The sequence below is a fragment of the Diadema antillarum genome, unplaced genomic scaffold (assembly GCF_040938485.1).
Source record: "Diadema antillarum isolate AM-2024a unplaced genomic scaffold, OU_Dant_1.0 seq00001765_RagTag, whole genome shotgun sequence".
Lineage (NCBI taxonomy): Eukaryota > Metazoa > Echinodermata > Echinoidea > Diadematoida > Diadematidae > Diadema > Diadema antillarum.
In genome coordinates, this window is record NW_027272446.1 from 1 (window position 1) to 17,127 (window position 17,127).

A 17,127-nucleotide genomic window follows, 5' to 3' on the forward strand; every position below is an offset into this window, starting at 1 on the left:
CATTCCATCAACCTGATACTGACATATGTTAAGGTTAGCAATTAGTCCCCTGCTTTCTGAAAGCGGTTTAATAGTCAAGTGCTCTTTCATTATGCTAGAAAAGTGAATTTTTGTGGAATTTCCATTATATTTTCTTTATATTGTTGTCCACAAATACATCATAACTTCTAGTAATCTCCTTCTTGTCCAGTGGTTCCAACACCAAAACTGTAAAAATGCATAACTTTTGCATCGACTGTCCAATTTTCCTCAAACTTTCACTGATGTGTTCCACTATAATGTTGCTGCTTTCACTCAATTCACATTTCTCTTTGGGTTTGGGTTTACTTAAACAAATATTCTGATAGCACTACAGCAAAATGCTGAATCTGGTTGCTTGTGAAATATCCATGTTGCAGACACACATAGCAAGCTCGAAACATAATCTCTGCAGAGGACTGCAAAAAACTGAACTGCTCGCAATATTACCTATCACGGCTTGAAATAAACTTAAAGGTCCAATACTCACGTTCACCTCATCCAAATTTTCATTGAAAGTGCTGATCTTGCCCATCCACTCTACAAACCCACTCCGGCAAAGTTCTGAAATTACCCCCTCTGACAGTTGACCTGATTGTGATTAAAACAAATACACCAAATATATATGCAAAAGAACAAACCAACGATATCGACAAAAACAAAGATACATTTCATTTCAAAGTATTAACGCTTCTGGCAAATTAATTAAAGAAATGTCTCTTTGTCATTTACTTTGAACTATTACAGATATTCAGAAAAGCCTTCCACAGAACTTACAAAGTTGCTAATTACAATCTAAACACCTGAACATGCAGTGCACGGCCTTCCAATTTCACTCATATTAAAGTCTGGACTCTTTAGAAAGGACAATAATCATACACTGTAAAACCAGATATTTTTGCATTCATGAAACTTTCTTGAATCCCACAAGGAGCCAAAGTTCGCGCAAGTAAAATGCACGTGAGAATGTCGATCTGCACAATGCACTGAATGCCAGTGGTGATTTGTGAAAGTTTTGTGCCACAAGAAAGGCCGCCCACTGCAATTTGTGAATGTTTCTGGTTTTATAGCAGCCAGTGTGCATGGCATCAGCAGGCTGTCATGGAAGAGAGATGACATTTATGTATTTTTACCTCTGCCATGGGAGGTTATGTTATCATTACTGTTTGTTTGTTTCCTTGTTTGTTTGTCTGTGTACAAAATAACTCAAAAAGTTCTGAACAGATTTGAATGAAACTTGCAGGAAAGGTTGAAAATGACACAAGGAACAGATGATTAAATCTTTGTGGTGATTGGGAAAGTTTTCTGGATTTTATGAAGGATTTTTTATATTATGGCAGGTAGGGTCAATGAACTTGGGAGTTCAAGCTGCACATTTTTGAGGTTTTCATACGTGCACTAAAGTGCTTGCTCTAGTTTCTGCAAGGGCGACGCGCGCCGCGCAGCTGAGGGTTGATGACGTAACAAAAGGTTTCTATGATTACTCAGGCCGCGATTTTTAGCACGCATATGTATTGGTGGAAATCTCTGATCTCTCTAGAAGAACAAGATCAGTGGTGGAAATGAGCTGTTTGGCAGAGGTCTGTGTTCTCAGAGTGCTTCTCTTGATCAATTATACAGTTCACTCCACGTATGTACCTGAGTCAATATGCTTATTCAGCTTCTGGAGAGCCCCTCGTTGCCACACTCGGTTGGGGTCAATTATACCACATTTGACAAGTTCCGATGGATCATCAGTCTGAAGTGAATGAAAAGGATAACACACACAATTACAAGTGAGCCGTAAATTTGCATTGTGAGAACCTCTCTGGGAAAAGAGTTAAGTTGAGTTGGGGGTGGGGGGGGGGGGGGGGGAGGAGAGTGAGAACAGACACATTCATTCTAAACTTTATGCTCTACCAACTATGATAAGGTAGTTGCACTGTCGAGAAAAAAAAAATCATCCAAAATTTTGGAACATTTCACAAAACTCAATGCCAAGGGAGTCAATAAGAGTAAAACTTTGCATAATAAAAAACCAATTATTATCAATTTTCAATGCTTGCCTGCCTATCACGAAAGCCACACAAATTGTGAACCATTATTGCAAGAGAATGAGCAAATCATATTACCCATTCTATAACAGTAATGACGCACATGTTTTTTCATGCGTCAGTCGGAATGTAGTGTGCATGCGGTAACTATGGAATTTAGCCTAAACCGACTCAGCTTTGCCTCGTGGGTTAAGCATTCCATAGTTACCTTATGCACACAATACTGACTGACACACTCCGATCTGAGCGTCATTTGTATGTACTGGGTGGCACAAGATATTTTTTACCCTCAAAGAAGACCAATTATTTCCTGAAAGTTTGTAGCCTCTCCATGAGACTCTGGGGAAAACCTCTTGTATGTTCTGCAGCAGACGTGATCAAGACAGCTGCCACCTTCTCACAAGCTCCAGAAATGCTGGCAGTATGAGGGAGGCAACTTTTATAATGCACTAACATTTCCACTTTGCCCTGGGCCCATCATAAACCAATTTTTCTCTAAGCATCCTGCATGTATTTGCGTCCTTAACCCGTTGATGAGGACAGACTAATTTTGCTACAACACGCATTTCCCATTAGACATCTGCCCGAGTATACTCGGGACTCGTCTTCAAGGGGTTAAAGTAAGATCAAATGCATGGAATAATGACACCAACTTGGACATATTGTGGGGACTAGCTATTGCAATAATATCAGCAATTTTAACTTTAGGCTGTCAGGCCATCAAGCCCAGAAAAGATGTACATAAGGCTACATACTAGTATCACATTTAATGTGAACAAATGTGAAATATAAAACAACAAAAAGAACCAACTTCTACATGTTACCTAAAACAAAGCAGTCTTCAGACTACATTCTAAGTTTCAAGTTATGGTTTTGGAAATGAATGAGTGTGAAGTAATCTGCCCAGCTCACACTTGGAAGTTGGTGAAGATGTCATATTACCCCTCCTTTCCTTCTCCTGAGGTCACAGCTGATCAATTCCTCAACTCACCGTGGCTTTTTGTGCTTCCTTCTCCGTTTCTGTCTTTGTGCTGCTTTTTGTCGCTGATTTTTTCTGCCGTTGCTTTACCAGTGTCTTCCTTTCTCCTGCCTTCTTCTGCTTGGCCAACTCCACCTTTACATTTCTTGCCTGTGAGTACAAAAGAGGCCATGTTATGGGATATTTAACAATTTTATGAACCATCTGCAAATGGGGACGTACTTTGACTGTATGCAATATCCTTCACTTGCATGGCACTGGTGCGATCTTGAAATCAAAATATCCTCATTTCATCCTGCACTTTTGACTTTTGTGGCACACATAGGGTTCCGTCAAGTCATATGGAGCAGAAACAAATTTAGAAAATCTCATTTTCATATCAATAGGTCTCATATGAACAGAAATTCTGAGTTTCCTGCTCAAAATTTGATACAAGAGCAGATGCTTGATGCATGGCGGTAATGCACAGTTTTCATCAGAATCTACAAATTTCGTTACATAGGGCCCTGCTTCTCAACCAGTGAAGTGCCTAGCTCTCATAACGGTAGGTGGGCTGCAATGTTGATCAAAAATAAGATAAAAAGGATTCATATTTGATCTACTATGGGCATCAAGATAATATGTAGGAGCCAAAGTGAGCCTCCAGTTGAAAAAGGTTGAGAAGCACAGACATAGGGTATACTGTATTCTTTTAAGCTAGAGAACTGACAAGCCCAGTGATATTTTCCTCACGTGGAACTTGTCTATCCTGTATAGATATACACACCTTCTTGGTTGGGGCGGCTTCTTTTCTGCCTTTGGTGTTCTGTTTGTTCCTCCGTGAAGCTTGCTTCAAATCTTTCACTGCAACAGTCTTAGCCTGCTGTCCTGCGCCTTTACTTCTGCTGTGCCCTGAAGCTGCAGCCCTAACACCAGCTCTCTGTCTTCCTTCATCCTGTGTGAATGATGGTTTGTTCTAATCTTAATACAATAATAATAATAATAATGATAATAATAATAATAATAATAATAATAATAACGATAATGATTATAATAATAATAACAATAATAATAATAATAATGCTAATAATAATAATAATAATAATGATAATGATAATAATAATAATAACAATAATAATCATGATAATAATAAAAATAATATTTATATAGCGCTTAATACAAAGATGTTTCGAAGTGCTTTACAATTATAAAAAACAAACAAACAAACATAATCAACTACGAATACAAATAATCAACTATATAATCATCAGTTCTGTTCGAGAAATAAATGGGTTTTAAGTTTCTTTTTGAAAATGTGAATGTCAATATCAATATTTATTTTCACTGTTGCAAGAACAGTAAGGGAAAAATGTTAGCAACATGAAGGAAACTACATTGTTCTTTCATGAGGAGATGAAAGAAAATGTTGTAAACATGGAATTTTCAGAGTGTGGAAATTTACTGAAGTCTACAATGCCGAACAAACAAAAATTTAGGGAGATATCAAAATATGTTCATAAATACTCTCTCCTGTTACAAAAAAAACAAACACCCCAAACAAACAAACTAGAGGGGCACTTTGAGAGCACAAACCTCCACCAAGCAGCTCATTTCCACCAATGATCTTGTTCTTCCGTAAGAGATCAGTGATTTGCATAGGTATGTATGATGAAAATCACCCAAATTCCCAATATAGAAGCCTTAACCCTAAAAAGACTGGGCTATTTTGGTAGCTCGAAAGACTGGGGGGGGGGGGGCCTAAAGGGCCCCCCCTTAAGATCTCGGCCGTGGATCGCGCGATCGCCGCGGAAATTTGCACAATGGTAGTGTGTGATGTAATCTACAAGATCGTATATTTAAATTTTCCAAAATAGTCTTCTTTTATTTTATTTTGATTAATTATGCTAATTTATGCGAGAAATCAGACTTTTTTATCTAAATCAGTAAATAAAGCTCCAAAAGTGCTCATTTTTGGTCTAGATATTCTTTGTAGCATTCTTAGCAAATGTACTTGAAAAAAAATTCGGTATCAAAATTAATTTCTTATTTATTTTATTGTTTTATGAATTTCTTATGTATTTCTTTGTTTTTTCGACCTTTTGTTTTTGTTGTATTTTCAGCAAAATTTGTGGCAGACCCTTTTTGAAGCATAATACTACTAAAACAAATTGATTTTAGCCATTGAGAGTAAAAATAAGCATATTTATATGAACCATGTGATAAAACTCAATTTGTATTGACTTTGTACACAAAATCACATTTTTGAGCCATTTTCGGTCTCACGTGCATGTATAAAAAGTTATGTAACTTCAGAATCGTACCCCCGGGCGTCACAAATTTGGTGTCAACATGTGCGGGAAACTCGAAAGAAAAAAGTCATAGAGCATCGCGGCGAGAGCATTGCGTGTTGCTGAGTAATCGCGCGAAATGTCGAGGGGGGGCCTTTTAGGCCCCCCCCCCCAGTCTTTTTAGGGTTAAGCATGCAAAATTGGTCTAATAGAAAACCGTATCTTGCAAATGTACCATTTTATAGTAACCTTAGCTTGTTTGCAGGTAATAGGTACAAGTGAGATTTCATTTCAACTACAAATGAAGACATATACAACTAGAGAAGCAGCCTGAGAGTGCAGACCTCCGCCAAGCAGCTACTTTCCACCAATGATCTTGTTCTTCCATAGAGAACAGTGATTTCCACCAACATGTATGCGTGCTGAAATCGCCCAATTTCCCAATATAATCACCCTCAACTGCGGCGCGCCTAGCCCGAGCAGCTCAGAAACTAGAGTACACACTTTGGTGCGCGTATGAAAACCTAAAAAATACGCAGCTTGACCTCCCAAGTTCAATGACCCTGCCTGCCAAAATATTGAAAATCCTTCATAAAATACATTGATTTACGAATCACTACCAAAGTTTAATCATCTGTTCCTTGTGTCATTCTCAACCTTTCCTGCAAGTTTCATCCAAATCCATTCTCAACTTTTTGAGTTATTTTGCACACAGCCAAACAAACAAACAAACCGACGGTTATGAAAACATAACCTCCTCCCTTGGCAGAGGTAAATATGTGATACTATAATTCAATACTGCAATAAAATATGACATTAAAAAAATAAATCTGCATAAAAAAAGATATAGAATGAAAAGAGAAAAGATAACTCACAAACTGTACATGAGACTTCTGGCAAAACAGGGAAACCCTTTTGCATTCTGGTTACCTTGCTTCTGACGGCAACTTTTTTGGTCTGTGCTGGCTGACGACTAGTCTCCTTGGATTTACGCTGTCTGCCAGTAGATGGCGGTGTTTGCTTTCTTCCACGGCTTTTTCCTTCAGATCCACTGCCTGCTCCTTTCACCACCTTACCAGATTTTCTTGGTCTCTATTATCAAAAGACATTTGACATAATAGGGGGGGGGGGGGGGTGTTTCACAAAGAATTTAAGTCAAACTTAGAATTCAAGATTGACAAAATATTGTGGTATGCTGTGTGTGTCTTCAATGTTGCTCAACTTTCTAATGAAAACAAAGATTTTGGAGACTTTTTTTCATGTAGCCATTGATAATATAAGATAAAATAAATAACAATGAACTGTACACATTATGATAATTGAAGTGGGTGGTTATTAGGCTAATGAAATTGAACAGGGACACCAGTGGCATACCACAATCTTTAGTCATGCTTAAATTAAGTTTGACTTCGTGAAACACCCCCTAGGTGTAAAATGTATTTCTATGAGATTAAACTACGTGAAAGTCAGTGGGTCTACTTTTGGTCATTTGGCAGTGGGTGTATCACATTTGTTTCTTCATCGATTGTCAAGATGGTGACTTTGCTACTCTGAGTAGCACTTTGAAAATGGCCATCACCGTCACATTGAGGGAAACTTAACTCAAATATTCAGGACTCCCGTTAAAACTAAGTCCTCGGGACCGGCAGTTTTCTTTCGTTATAACCAAACAAATAGGCCTAAACAATAAAAATACATAGAGTGTATAATGTTGCAGCCTGAATTTTTACTTTGTTTGTATCCGGAATTATGTTATTATTGTGTCCGTTATAATGGGAGTGCACTGTATACAGAACATATAAAAAAGCATGGTAATCCAACTTTGGAGGGCTACTATTTCATAATTGTCAGCTATGGAGAGTGCAACATTGGTTGTGAAGAAAGAAGAACTCTTCCTCTTTCCACTGATACTTTATTATGTTGACTAATGTTATGCATGACTGAGCGCATGAATTTTAAAGACAATAATGACACTTTTTCCAAGTTTGAGTGTCACACGAAATAGCAATGACTGTCTGATTAATGGACAAGATCTGTCAATGAAAGTGACTGAATAAATAGGCCAGCTTGCACGACTGCAGGTTTCTGTTTAGGGTTTGTGTACGTTTGCGCTTCTTCTCAAATTTTATGGTTCATAACCTTTAACATAGCTACCAGCTGTCCGATGACTTGGTCACTCCCACAAAGGCCAACCACACAATCCATTTTTCTCTGTTCATTCAACACATAGCTTGCAGCGACAAATCATGTGTTGAATATGTATGAAGAGAGTAAAATGGTATAGCCTTTGTGAGAGTGACCAAGTTATAAATCAACAACGTGGTCATTTTGAAGGTTGTGGACTAAACAGGTTAGAAGAAACCCTATCAAAACACAAACCTGCAGTCTGGCCTGTTAATTTGGCCATTTTCATTGACACACAGATCTCCTCATTCAGTGCAACATTCATACATTAATTGTTTCTCCATGATAACACACAAGCTTGGAAAGAATGTTTTAATAGGATAGCAACTCTTTCTGTAGATTAGCGATTCTTGAGGCAAAACAGCTAGCCAATCAGGAAGCTTATTTTTGTCATTTATGTAACCACGACACTTGAAAGTTGAAGATGGCAGCAAGAATTGCTAGGACCAAGGAGGTATGAGAATATACCTCCTTGGTAGGAGCAGGGAGGTGAGACCACCTCCCTGGTAGGAGTAGACAAAATTGCTAGGCCCCATCATAGCCCCGGAGACCGCCTCGCCGCCCTGCGTGTGGCGGCTGTCGCAGTTAGCCCCATCACAGAAACTCTTTATGAAATGGGGCCCTGCCGCAGGTGAACCATTCAAGCTGCTCAGTCACAAAGACAAGACGAGATCATCAACATTGCAAAATGAAAGAGAAAATCAATCCAATCAAGTGCAGTATGAAAATGTAGAAATGCACACCGACAATATATTCACGCGAAGCTTACCAACTGAACACTCCCTTTAGCTTTGGAGTCACGCATCCTGATAACGGGTATGCTTGCAAATTTGGTGGGAAATTCTCCACGGCAAGAGCGTCCAAGAATTGTTTTATAGTAATACGTTGACCGAAAGATCGGTCTGTATCTGTCCGTCGGGGAATGTTCCGCGGAGACTGCGTCTGGCTTCACGGATCCCCTCCGTATACAGACCGAAGTCAATGATTGCGGCTCCTGTGTGGAGCAGTCGCGCACAGATCAAACGTTACGATAAACCAAATTTCAGACAGCTTTTTTACATTCAAACAAGTATGACATGACATGACACATTATGCAGCAATATTTGGGATAAATTTCTCACATTGTGCAATCGAAATACTCACATAACCTCGGTTATAATGCAGAAATTTTATCGATATCGCAACATCGCCGTTCGCGAGCAGTAAGTCGCCATTTTGAATCTGTAACAATTGCTAAGCCAATCACATGCGAGGTACGTGTTTTAGTAAAACAAATACGTAGAAACTACCTCGCATGTGATTGGCTAATAGATTCATAGTGTATGTTTCTGCAGTTTGAATGTGACGACGCGACAGGCTGTGTTTTACGTTGAAAATTCTCCTAAAATGTTGGATTATTCATTAATCTGGTGAGTGAAACGTATTCTTAAAAAAATAATTTCACCATACAAGCTTAAATTTGCCGACCTAGGGCCGTGAATTAGACGCAATCGAGAAGGGTGAGGTACCTCACCCAATTTTCCATAGAGACAGTGGTTAAGAACATCCACACAGCAATGGGTACTGCAACCTTCCGTCTGTCTACGGAGGACAGCGTTAATGGCAAAATATAAAAGAGTCCTCCGGACAGACGGATCTTTCTGTCTAAGTAATACGTAGAACCGCTGCCCTGGCTGTCTCTGAATTCGTTCTTTCATTTGTCGTGTCTCACCACAATCTGCGCTGCGAATGTTCTGTTCGACCGTCTGAATCAGCGGGAAACTAAATGTTGAAAGGTCACTTGAGTGTTTGCACACGCTGTTTGTGAGCTGCAATAAATCATTCATTTTGATACAGCGTAGTAAAACTGAGAAATTTTGGCAGCTTAAGTTATAGCAGTAGCAGCATCAGTGCATCATCGGCTATGTGTCTCCGCCGGGCGGGCGGGCGGCGGCGAGCCGGCCGGGCATCTCACCACGCACGTACATTCAGCGGTCAGGCAGCTGGCTGGAGGGGCCTAAGCCTGGGCACCTTGTAAATTGTACATAAAAAGGCAAGGGCCACCACGCACCACTTGTTGATGAAACCAAAAGATGTTTGATGAAACTCCGAAGAAATTTTACTGCTTCGTAGTGTAGGCCTACTGTACTTGTGGCGTTCTGTAGTTGACACAGATCCGTACCAGTACTGGGATTTGTTGTTGTTGTTGTTGTGTGTGTGTGTGTGTGGGGGGGGGGGGGGGGGTGGGGTGGGATCTAAATTGAAAAGGGACCTTTCTCATCAGTTTAGAGGGTCATGGAAGGGCGTGGTTGTGTGCGTAGGAGGCGTTTTGTGTTGAGGGACGGGGAGGTGGTGTGGGTCATAGGCGCCGGAAGTGGGGGGGCAGGGGGGGCGGCCGCCCCCCCCATCCAAAAAGTGGGGGGGCAAAACGCATTTTTGCCCCCCCCCCAAAAAAAAATAATAATAATAACAATAATAATAAAAATAAATGAATAAACAAAAAAATAAAATAAATATGTATATATATGAATAAAAGGGAAAAAATATGGCTACAAATGGCAGCTTTTGGACTGTAAAATGTCAAAATTTTCAAGCTCGCTCGCTTCGCTCGCTCGCATCCAGCAGTTGAGCCCGGTGCGCCTCCCCCTTAATTTCTAAAGCGAAAAACATAGCCACGACGGCAGTTGTTGGACTCTAGAATGTCAAAATTTTCAAGATCGCTCGCTTCGCTCGCTCGCATTGAATCGTTATGCCATTCTCCTAATGTTGCTGACAGTAATTGCCAGCAGTTGCGCCCGATGCCCCCCCCTTAATTTCCAAAGCGAAAGATATAGCTACAAACGGGAGTTTTTGAACTGTAAAATGTCAAAATTCTCAATATATGTATATATATATATATATATATATATATATATATATATATAATAGATGTGTGTGCGCGCGTGTGTATGTGTATATTGTGTAACATATGCATGGTCTAATCTTGAGCCCCCTCCAATGTTTGCCCCCCCAATCCAAAACTGCTTCCGGCGCGCCTGGTGTGGGTGCATAGAGTCCTACCAACATGGGGGGGGGGGGGGGGGTGACACTCAAACGAATGCTGAATAGTGCGCGCGGAGCTAGCTGGAGGAGGAGCTAGAGGAGTGAGGGGGAGGGGAGGGGGACAGGTATCTCCCTCCCTCACAAAGGAGCTTTTACATTTTTACTCTTCAATATTCAGATGCACCTTGGGAGGAACATTTGGAAAATTTTTCAACAAAAAAGTAAAACATTTCGTTGGTTATTTGAAAGATTTGCCGGGCAATTTTCAACCAATCAACAAAATGTTTTTATACTAAGCGCCCCCCCCCCCCCCCTCATTGGTATAGTGGCCAATGTAAAATAGCATAGGGCCTATTTATATCATTGTATTTTTTTTATTTTTTTTTGTCTGTTCTTTGTGTTCCAATAAAGCTTTTTAAAGCAAATTGATACAATAATGTTTGCTTTGTTTGTTCGTTTGTTTTATTTCTGTCATAAACATACATACAGATATACATCATAAGGTATATACAAAAAAAATGATACATGCATACAATTAAGCATAACATAGCAAAGAGTATGACGCACCATCAATATACAACAACAACAACAAAAATAGAATGCAGGATTAGACAAAGATCACGGCTGGATAGCCCATAATCAGGTGCACTTTTCTGGTGCCGCTGCTTGGTATTCCAAGGGGACCAGTTATAACAAAATTACAGAGTGTGAAGGTTACATATAAAAAGGGAAAAAATTACAATAGTCTCATGAAATTTTGTTTTATATTGCAATATTGTACAAGATCTCAAGACATTTGGTGGTCATGTATATACATTTCTTCTGTATGAGCAAATATGTTCAAGTTTATTCGGAATAAAGGCCTCCGTCCATTTCAAGCTTAATCGCTTATGATGGTGGTCTCCTGCATTCTTTAATGATCTCTGTTGTTTACTGAAAAATACTGTATATCTTATTTTATGTTTCTGTGTATCTATACATTGCTCAATGCAATCACCTATGTGTATCTATTTATGTACTGTTATCGATTTATTTCATTGCACTTGTTATTCTTTGTCTTTGTACTTTTTGAAGTTTGTATTCAAATTGCATCTGATTGACTGCAGAAATAAAAACAAACAACCAAACAATTCCTTTTTGTTTAAGAAATGTGGTTTATTGTGAAATAGTCAACCCTGCAATGAATATGAATGGAATGGGTTGGACAGGATTTACTCACTATAGTTTTTTTTTTTGAAAGATGTGGAGCTTGCTACTATTCCTTTCATCATGATGATAAATGGCAATGCCGAGGAAGGCAGACTTCTTATTGAAGGAAACCAAAAACCGAAAGAACAATGGATTGAGTGAAAGCAGCATCATTAGGAGAACACATTGGTGAAAGTGTGAGGAAAATCGGACAATTGATGCAAAAGTTATTAATTGTTAAAGTTTTGGTGTTGTAATCACTGGATAAGGAGACTATACTAGAGTCCTATATGTCATGTGTGGACAATAATAATTATAAAGAAAATATAAAGAGAATTCAACAAAAATTCATTTTTCATGAAAATTACACATTTAATGAACTTGATACTGGCTCTTATACAATTTATAATGTTAAGAGTATATTTAGTAATTATTCCGGCCCTGCTTTCTGAAAGTGGTTAGCCAAGTGCTCTTCCATTACGCAAGAAAAGTGAAAGCATGTTGAATTTTCTTTTATATCTTCTTTATATTGTTGTCCATACATGATGTCATAAAGTCTATAGTGTAGTCCTTATCTAGTGGTTCCAACACTAAAACGTTAAAAAATTCATAACTTTGCATCGATTGTCTGATTTTCCTCAAACTTTCACTGATGTGTTCTACTATAATGTTGCTGATTTCACTCAATCCACATTCATTTCTCTTTGGGTTTGGTTCTCCTTTAAAAAGCTCTATGATTAAGAGGTGATGTGATCGGTCAACTTATAACTGGCTGTAGGCCTCATATTATACAATTGTACAATATTCAAAACGGTCATGTTGCATTAATTACTTTCTTCTTTTGTTTTTGAATTGTTTCATGATCAAATAACTTTTACAATCCCAAAACTGTTTTTATTCAATTTATTGCTTGTGGTCTCATGAGACTCGACTTTTATATTTGGCTTTGCACGTCTGTCAAGAGATTCCCAGCTTTGACTTTGATATCCAGTTCAGCAATGAAGAAAACAGCTGGAAATTATAAAAATTTAGTACCAAATCATTGAATGCGGTTGTGATGTATAGAGCATTAACGGCCTGTTTTTGTACCTTCTGTGTTTATTAATGTAGAGTCCAAAAGCAGCATCCAAGTTTTGCTGCTTTTATTGCATTTATGAAATTATGGTACGTGACTTCACTGCAGTATTTGGGCAGGATTGGAACAGTAACACCCCCCCCCCCCCCATCACACACACACATGACACACAATATACACTTTTGGCTCTATTTTACCCCCCCCCCCCCCCCCAAAAAAAAAAAAAAAAAATGTTTCCCTTCCCCTTTATCCATAATCAATCACGAATTACAATGTATACAATTAGGCCCTTGTTTTAGATTGAAGCATATAGTCGCCAAACTGCATTCATCACAAAGGTGAAGTGAAGATATTACAGACAGGATGAAGGGAAAAAATACTGGCAGAGAGGTATATTATAGGCAAATAAATTGTATTTTGTCAGTAGACATGATTATCAAAGATTGCAACAATCTTTAGTTTTGATATCTAAACGTACAGTGTAAACGGGGCGACATCATTTTAGTTTTTTCTTTTGTGAGGTGGGCGAGTTGATTTTGACGACATTTGCCATCGGACCCGAGATGAGGCGATATGACGTGCAACTGTCAGTGAGTGCAGTGGATGGGACCACAGATATAAATAGGGATGGGACCAGTGAGATGAGTGGGACATGCGTGATCCACGCGCCAGCTATGACATTGGCCGAGAAAATCACACACACACACGTACACACACACGTATTGACTGTATGCACCAAAGAGCGTATGCACGCAGTAACGGGAATCCACATCAACCATTCATTACAGTGTACTTCCGTACACTACCTGAATGCATCGCTACGCTAAACTCGGTTCACGTACCGGCGACCGCGTACCGCGCGACCGGTGTATGTACTGTGATAGTGGTACGGGTCGGTTCGAATATAACTGCGCCAGAAATACGCGAAGCGTCGATTAGTGAATCTCTCTACTATGTATACACCGGGGATGTCATTTGAAATTTCCGAGATGGTGTAATTTCAGCAGTGTAAAGCCTGTACTTCGAGTGTGACCATATAGTTTCATATTCAGAGAAATGGCGATCAGCGAGCAGTTTATTTTCGTTGTTATCGGCTTCGTAATCTCGCCGTTCTTGATACTGTTGGCAGCGATCATTGTACCCGCTTGCTTCGGCGTGTCTCTCGGCATACGACGGCTCTACATCCATTGCTTGTTGAAGCTGTTTGAGGTTTGTTTGCAGGACGTGTAGAAGTTAGAACATAACCATTAACCAATCTTACAGTGTTGTGTTAAAAATCAACATAAATTAACAAAATAATAAATTATAAGAATATCTATTTCAGTATGCCATAAATAAAAACCTAGCTAGAACCGAGATCTTGTTTAGACTCAATTTAACTAGATCTAAACAGCCCAGTCGCTGTATAAAAAGAGATTCGCACGGCCACGGCGCGACGTCTGGTCGGGCTAGACTCAAGAACACATGTACATCTATGGTATTGCACAGTTTTAACAGACTGTACCTCCGCCAAAAGGAAGGGGCTCAAGAGGCCAGAGCGGAGGTTTAGAACTAGTCTACATTGGTGTATGTTTGTCTGTTTGGAAAATAACTTAAAAAGTTGTGTATGGACTTGCGTGAAACTTGCGCTTGCAGGAAAAGTTGATAATGACACAAGGAACAGATGATTAAATTTTGGTAGTGATCCGGGAGTTTTTATGGATTTTTTATGGATTTTTTATCTTTTGGCATAAATTAAAGGTCAATAAACTTCAGAGTTCTAGGTGAGCGTAATGGAAATTTACATACGCGCGCTAAATTGCATGCTCTGCTAGGGCAAGGCGCCGTACCGGGAAGCTGATGACGACGTACTGCAACAAAAGGCTTCTATATTGCGTTGGGTAATTTCATGTGGGTATGGGTGGAAATTAGTTGTTGGCTTGGTGGAGGTTGGCACTCGCCAAGTGCTTTTTTAGTTGTGATCGTGACACACAGATTAAAGGGAGGTTAAAGGGCCCCTGAAATCCAAATGCATGTTGATTTGTGATACCCTCAACATCATTGCGGTGAAACGAATATCTAGAAACATTCCCCATATTTTTCACACTATTTTTCTTCTATTTTACTTCAGATTACTTGGGAACGCCCACAAAAATCCTTCCAAACCAATATTCCTCAGATGACCTCATCTGTCAATCATTGCTGAAGTACTGAAATGTTTAACAAAAGACATTGGGTTGGAATGCACCTTCCCCTTGACTCAGCATAACTTGCATGTTCCCTCGCCATATCTTTTGTTAGTCACATTAATATCACAGAAACATGCAAGTTATGCTGGTCGAGGGGAAGTTGCATTCCAATGTCTTTTGTTAAACATTTTAGTACTTTAGCAATGATTGACAGATGAGGTCATCTGAGGAATATTGGTTTGGAAGGATTTTTTGTGGGCGTTCCCAAGTAATCTGAAGAAAAATAGAAGAAAAAAAAATCGTTAAAAATATATGGAATGTTTCTAGATATTTGTTTCACCGCAAAAGTGATGTTGAGGGTATCATAAATCAACACAAATCAACATGCATTTGGATTTCAGGGGCCCTTTTGGGGGATTTAGATTTGATATTTTGTGAGATAATTAGAAACCATGATTGTAGCCCGACCAGATGCCATGCGAATGTGCGCCAGACACTTGTGTGCAGCGACAGGGCTGTGTGTACTTACCACAAATGAAATATTAAAGAACATACATTTCTAAGAGGAATTAAAACTTTATTTGATGAAAATCTGTGTTGAAATGGATGAGATGTCAAAAAACAATGTAAAGCAAAGTGGTTATTTAATATAAAAAGATGAGTCCCACCTTTTATTAGGACCCCTTTATTTTTTAATGTCTGAGCCATTTCAAGACCAATTTTCATCAAATAAACTCTGATACCTCTTAGAATGGTACTACTATTAAAATTGTAAAGAATAAGATACATACATGTGTAGCTGTATGTATTTAGTGATAACTTAAAGTTGGATGAAGTGGACATTTACAGTGTACAGTGTACAACTGTAGGTGTATTCTTCGAGATGATAAAATCTATCTGTATATATTTTTTAAAGTTATCTATCACCCAGTACCAGTGCTTTGTCAGTTACAGTGTACAATTTGTATTAAAGGGATGTACGATATACCATGTAGAATAGCTTACTTTCTTGCAGTTATGTGTATTGATTAAACCATACTCATTGTTTACTTCCCTCTACCATGCATAGTTTGCTAAACAGCCAACTTCATTACTACCAGTGAGTAGGACCATTGTGTTGCATACGTACATTAAAGATGCATGCCTTATTTTTGTTCTTTATTTGTCAATGTTGTTTTGCTCCGTTCAGTGTTGCTTTGCTCAGTTTTATTTGATTGCCATTACTGTACAGTGTGTACAGTAGTTTACAAACTAGATCGAATGTATTGTGCATGTCACATGCAGTCGTGAGGTCAGAGTAGTCTGATTTTTTAACAAAACTGTATCATGTCATTCTGCCCTATTACAGCCATGCCATGCAGTCTTTCTTCTTTTTTTTTGCTTTTTTTTTTTGGGGGGGGGGGGGGGGGGGGGCGTGTTACTTTCGCTTTCAACTAATGCCAAATGCATATAACACGCGCTGCTGTTTGCATGATTTTTTTAGTTTGCTGTACTACAAGTATAGTGTACAAATTCGTACCATACCCAGTGGCATGATATTTGGTAGCCAGTCTTCATGTCAGGTGACTTTATGTACAAGTATCTCCAAAGAAGAGAGAGCATTGTGTGACCCATCACCATAAAACCCTCATGAAGGTGCCAAACATTGATTTACTAATTTTGCATTTTCATATTCTCCGTAGTCTGAGCTTTCTTGTACACTGTACATTGTCTACTTTCATTCACTTCATCAAAAATCAAAATTGCGGAGCCTGTAAAAAATTTTAGCCACCAGCCACCAGAGTGTACAAGACTATAGAAATCCAGAAAGTTACAATGTAGATTATGCAGGAGATTCAAAGATCGTCTGCAATGGGCCCATTCAAAATGCCGTAATGTCATAAAACCCTGCATGTTTTTGATATCGAACATTCTTCAACTTTGAAATTTGGAAGTGTATAAGTATCATATAAGTATACAAATGTAGGGATAGATCAAATTGTATATTGAATTTAACAAAATTGGATTAAAAACAAAACAAAACTAAAATCACTTGTCTGTGCGAGTATTATGCTATTTCATCTCTTTCATGTCTGTACTTATCTTGGTTTATGGTGGCAGGTCACATAATGTATCATAACGGATGCAATTACTAGTATACAAATAATGAATGTTTATGAGTGCAATGAACAGAATATTTCATGACGTGAAAGAT

At 38.8% G+C, this 17,127-nt stretch overlaps 2 protein-coding genes across 2 annotated transcripts in view; one reads left to right on the forward strand and one right to left on the reverse strand.

The window, feature by feature from the left end:
- Nucleotides 1–3,033: 3,033 nt before the first annotated feature.
- Nucleotides 3,034–8,338, reverse strand: LOC139712148 (uncharacterized). The gene is made up of 4 exons (XM_071623980.1): nt 8,251–8,338; nt 6,228–6,389; nt 3,797–3,964; nt 3,034–3,180 (listed from the first exon to the last, which is right to left on the reverse strand). The coding sequence occupies exons 1-4, from the start codon at nt 8,284–8,286 to the stop codon at nt 3,034–3,036; spliced, it is 513 nt and encodes a 170-aa protein (XP_071480081.1). The 5' UTR covers nt 8,287–8,338.
- A 5,472-nt stretch (nt 8,339–13,810) lies between these two features.
- Nucleotides 13,811–17,127, forward strand: part of LOC139712158 (glycerol-3-phosphate acyltransferase 4-like) — a 41,324-nt gene continuing 38,007 nt past the window's right edge. The window contains exon 1 of the mRNA XM_071623995.1: nt 13,811–13,974. Coding sequence (XP_071480096.1) covers nt 13,822–13,974 — 153 coding nt within the window. The 5' untranslated portion in view covers nt 13,811–13,821. The remainder of the gene's footprint in view (nt 13,975–17,127) is intronic.